The sequence below is a fragment of the Orycteropus afer genome, unplaced genomic scaffold (assembly GCF_000298275.1).
Source record: "Orycteropus afer afer isolate SDZICR_OR568_19922 unplaced genomic scaffold, OryAfe1.0 scaffold00536, whole genome shotgun sequence".
NCBI lineage: Eukaryota > Metazoa > Chordata > Mammalia > Tubulidentata > Orycteropodidae > Orycteropus > Orycteropus afer.
In genome coordinates, this window is record NW_006922123.1 from 406,210 (window position 1) to 411,571 (window position 5,362).

The 5,362-nt window shown below is 42.5% G+C and overlaps 1 protein-coding gene across 1 annotated transcript in view; it reads left to right on the forward strand.

Annotated features, from left to right (window-relative positions):
- Positions 1-5,218: 5,218 nt before the first annotated feature.
- Positions 5,219-5,362, forward strand: part of LOC103209839 (olfactory receptor 2A1/2A42-like) — a 1,004-nt gene continuing 860 nt past the window's right edge. Inside the window, exon 1 of the mRNA XM_007955733.2 lies at positions 5,219-5,361. Coding sequence (XP_007953924.2) covers positions 5,219-5,361 — 143 coding nt within the window. The remainder of the gene's footprint in view (position 5,362) is intronic.

Here is a 5,362-nt window from a genome sequence, read left to right on the forward strand (position 1 = left end):
TCCTCAGAGTAGATCTCCTGTACCTGTTATTTTTTTCCCTTGTCCCTTTCTTCTTTCTAATCCTACTCCCGTGAGTTTGGCACACTCTGACTCAGTGAGCTGCTCAGATCACCAGAATCCCTAATTCAAACTGCTGTACCTAGTTTTTCAGGCACTAAGATGCGAGAGGGAATTTGCGTGGCAACAACTGATGAGACTCCATTTTAAATCCAGGAGGGGTCACTATGAGTCAGAACTGATTTGATGGCTGTGAGTTTGGTTTTCGTTTATGAGTAGTTAAAGGGAAACCAAAACCAAACCAAACTCACTGCCACCAAGTTGGATCTGGCTCACAGTGCCCCTCTGCAGTATCCCTATGGAAGTAGATTGCCCAGCCTTCCTTCTGAGGAGTGGCTAGTGGGTTCCAGGGAAAGTGATACAAAATTAGATGCACGTTTTAGGACAAAGTGTGTAAAAGTGTTTAGAATTTGAATTTTGTTTTCACTGGTGGAAAAATAGCCATGTGATGGAGACCTGTTTTAGGAAAATGACACAGAAAAAAGAAATACAGAAGTTCTGTATTATCATTTATATTAGATACTAAGGAATGATTTTCTTAGCCAGAAGAAATAATAGTAGAACATATTACAAACATATAGGGAGATATTATGTCAGGAAAATTGACGTAGGGTGGTTATTTTATAAAATGCCCACTAACTCTTGGCCAGTGCGCCACACTATGCTGCTCACACACTAAGCCTATGAGAAGAGCTTTGCTGCAGTGGAGTATGAAGGCAAGTGGGTACTGAATCTAGGTCTTACAAGTATTAGTCCTTAAGCATGTTGCAGGTGGTATTGGGCTTCTATTTTCACATGTTCTGAACATGTGTGTACATGTGAGATTCTCTCAGCCCAGAGGAACGCCTTTGAGGTGAGAGTGGAGAGAGTACAGAGGAAGGAGGAGACAGGTGGGCTCAGCAATAATCCCTCCCAGTTTCTTGTAGGATTTCTATTGTGTAGGATATCCATGTTGTAGGATGTCTATGGTATAGGATGTCTATGGTGTAGGATGTCTATGCTGTAGGATGTCTATGTGGAAGGTGCCCTTTCTACTGAACCCTACTCTCTCTCTTACTCTCTTCATGGAGGCCAGAACCATCCACCTGTTTCCCTACCTGCGTCCACTGCACCTGCTCACAGGAAGCACTCCACAGAGATGACCCATTAGGATCCCCCTGTATTGGAGAGCTCTTGGCTCTTGTCCATGGTCCACAGGACTTCCTCCACCCAGAACATCATGCACCTTTCAACCCTCAGCCTGTAAGTCAATTTTGTTGAGTCTTGGCCCATAACTGTGCAGAATAACAATGGACTTGTTTTCAGCTCTCTCCTGGTGCTTGCAAGGAAACAGCCCTGCATGTTAGCTGAGTCATGGATGGACAACAGGACTATTTTAGGAATTCTGCTTGGTCCATGCCCATCCTTTTAGAAAAGAAGGTGTCAACACATCAAACTTTGAGATTTACTGCTTTAAAACAGGTCTCATCTCATCCTATGCCAGTATACAAAGGAATGATTCCCCCCTTAGCCATCTACGTAGAACGTCAGAGTTGCCTGGCTGCACATTAACCAGGTAACAATATGACATTTGTAATATTCTGAAGTTGTCCATATATGCTGTTGTGTGTGCCGTCAGTCGATTCTGACTCATAGTGGTAAATACATATAAATCACCACACACGATCATGCCTCACAGTTACATTTGGAACTGGGCTACATTTCCAGTTATCTCAAGCTATCACCCCTCCTAGCCCCCAGGAAATATAACCTGTTTGGGGTTCCTTCAGTTGTTTTTAACTGGCATTAAATATGTCAGTTAAGCATCAAATAAAGTGAAGGAAAAAAAGAGAAGTATTTCCAAAATTCAATTGTTTGAATGCTTTGCAAATTCTCCAGTTGTTCTTATCAAATGATAAATGTTCTGTTTCTATACAGATCATCAAGGGTTAAATTCTCTGGTATTGCTCTACTTATATTTTCTTTGGGAAGAATGGACTGAACTTAACATCATTATAATACATCTTAATAGAAATCATATATAATATAAGGAAATCAGTATTTTGGTGTGTGCTTATTTATTTCTATTTATCCATTTGTTTGTCAGCCAACAACACAAAAATGAAACAAGGCTACCCCCCTGCATTAGATGAAATCAAGTTTGAAACAAATAGGGCAACTGTGCTGATGGAATCTTCATGTTCTCAGAACTTTTCCATCTGTTTTTCAGTTGAGCTTTAAAGAACCATATTTTGCATTGTGTTTCTTTTTTCCTTTACGTTATCTTGAACAATACAGATGGAAACAAAGGAGAAATGGAAAAAGATATTCGATAAGTAGATGGATTTGAATGCATCTTTCAGAGTTATGTGAGCTCTGGTGGCATAGCACCTAAGGCATCTGACTGCTGACCAGAAGGCTGGCTGTTCACACCCACCAGCCACTCACTCCTCAGAAGGAAGGTTGGGCAATCTACTTCCGTAGTGATACTGCCTTGAAAACCCAAGGAGGGGTTGCTATGAGTCGGGTCCAACTCGATGGCAGTGAGTGTCACAGTTATGTATTTTCCCACACTGTGTTCAAAAAATAAAGTTAGCAGGTTTGTCAGGTGCATGCATTTGGAACAGTAGTCTGAAATTCCACTAAGCCTTGATGACATGTGTGGAATGTTTAACATATTGCTTCAACTGTGTTTCGCCTGGATGGTTTGACCGATCATCAATTTTTTCTTAAAAGAACACAGGCTTGCCATCTGCAATGGCTCTCAGGGGGTCTGGAGTTTCTCCCAAGCCTCACTTCAAAGCCGATGACTTACTCCAGGGTCCTTCTTCATTTTCAGATCCAGCTGTGGGGACTGTGTTTGGGAATGGCACTATGCCATCTACAAGCTCAGCAGGACAGTCAGCAAGCCAACTTGCCTGTTCATTTCTTTACAGTGTGGAATGGCCAGAACTTTGCTGATCAGCATACTCCTTTGCAGAAATACCTGCATGGAAAGACCAGCTATTGCCTAATGGTATATTGGTGAGCGTGGAATAAGAGCAAGGCAGGGGGTGGGGAGCATAACCAGAGACCTCACATGGTGAAGGGTCACTGATCACTGATCACCAAGCCATCCTTCTAGACTATAGACACAGAACTTCTGGGTCGTTAGGACCCTGGGCCAACTGCTCCGGCTCCCCATGACCTGAACGTCCTTAAAGATGTGCTGCCGCCACTGTCCCTTGGGTTGGTTGTCTATGCTCCACAACGACACTTCACTCCCTTCCCGAGATCCTTCTCTGGCCGGGTTCCCCATAAAGCTGACCATGTCCAGTTCACTAAGCCTCAGTTGCTCACACGGAACCTCGGCCATCTCTCTCCTCAGAGCACCCTGAGTGAAGCTGTAGGGGCTCCACACACTCTCTGGTTACATGTTCTCCCTCCAGACAGCTATCTGCATAGTTGCATGTTGCTTTCACAAGTTTATTTCTAGGCTACATCCTGTCTCTCTCTTATATTCATGAGTTGGGAACACTCACTTGACATCTGTGTTGACCCCTATGCCAGGAACTGGCCCAAATCACCACCTTTCATTGCCTTAATCCTGGAGAAGATTCTAACCTTCAGTTCTTTCATGCTTGCAATGACAGTGACCGATGCCTGCACTGGAAAACATGTTGAATTTCCATTCTTCATTTAAGAAGCTATGACCCAAGCCCCAAAGTCACAAAGCCCAATTCATTAATTTAGCATAAGTCACAGACAAAGCATCTGGTCTACTATTTGTTGAGGCTGCTGCCATTGGTGAGTGACAGAGAAAGTGACTGCTGAGTTTGTCAATTACTGTTTCCATTAGCCACTTCCAAAGTCTATCAATTCTTGGGGCTGAGGTTGGCCAGTGTTTTGGCTTTCAGGTATAGAGTGTGTTACAAGTATCAAGGGTTGAACCAACAACAAGGGGCCTTATTTTCATATTCTCATCCCAGGCTGTGGCTTTTACTCTCTTGATTCATAGACGTTCCAATTTTGAGAAGAGAACTATGCAGGTAGAATGAGGAGAATTATACCTGAAATACTTTTCACATACATGTCCATACGCCCCCACCTTATCTACCATGCAAATCCTTGTGGGCATATGGGAACATAAACACACTTACACTGTGCACACAGGGACCCAGCTTTTAACCTCTAGATGCAAGATGAAACACTAACTGCTCTAAACAATATGAGTTGCTAAGTAACTAGAAAAACTATTTGGGTATGTTCATAATTTTGTGAATCACTCAGTTGACCAATTGTCCTATTGCCCAGTATTGCTTGTTCCCATTTTCCAAGGTAAGGTAAATGTTTCAGAGATGCACACACAGCACGTGCGTGTATGTGGGTGAATAAACCAAAAGAAGTTAGCGACACAGACAGAAATGCCAGAGTTGCTTCCTTCCTAGTCCCTAACCTAAAACACTGTCTTAAAGGGTGCTCCCAACTCCTGCCTGCACTGCCATATAGTCATAACACGAGACCGCCCCCCAGTTAAGATTTAGATACTGAGATTGACCCAATCATGATTGGTACTGACATCAATCTGTTTTCCTTTCTAAGACTATGTGAAGTTTTGGAGTTCTTCCATGGCTGTTTATTTGGACCATTCATAGTCTCTTACTAATTTAGACCCATGCAGCTTAGAAACAATCCATAGTTTGAGAGTCTTCTTTCTACTCTGATTTGATATGTTTTGTGTTTCCATCATAGCATCACTGGCTCTAGGTACCAAATTGCTCATGATATAACTCACTTCTGTAAAACTGAAGTCAAATCAAGAGTTTACACCACAGATTCTTAAATTTTTTACAAAAGTTAAGTATTTATAATTCATGTAATTGTTATAATGAGTTCTTAAAAGAATTTACTAACTTTTCATGCCTTAAAAATTCATGAGACCATGGGAGAAAGGGCTGTTTATGCACAGGGAGACAGCTCAGGGGGCAGGGGTGCATGGAGGGATGGACACAGGGAAGAGGAGGTGACTGTTGGGAGCAAGTGGGAGGGGAGCTGTTGCATTGGGGTAAATTGTGGTTAATGTCATGAGACAAAGTGTATGTGAACTGCTGTATGGAAAGTGAATTTGCTCTGTAAATTTTCACCCAAGTTATCATCATCATCATCATCATCATCATAATTCATGAGACAATAAATAAAGGAGATGGTTTTAAATAATTGTGTCACAGAGCTATGTGGTTGTCTCTTTAACAGGGAAATGGGGGAAAATCGGACATCCATCACAGAGTTCATCCTCCTGGGGTTTCCTGTTGGCACAAGGCTTCAGCTGCTCCTCTTTGGGCTCTTC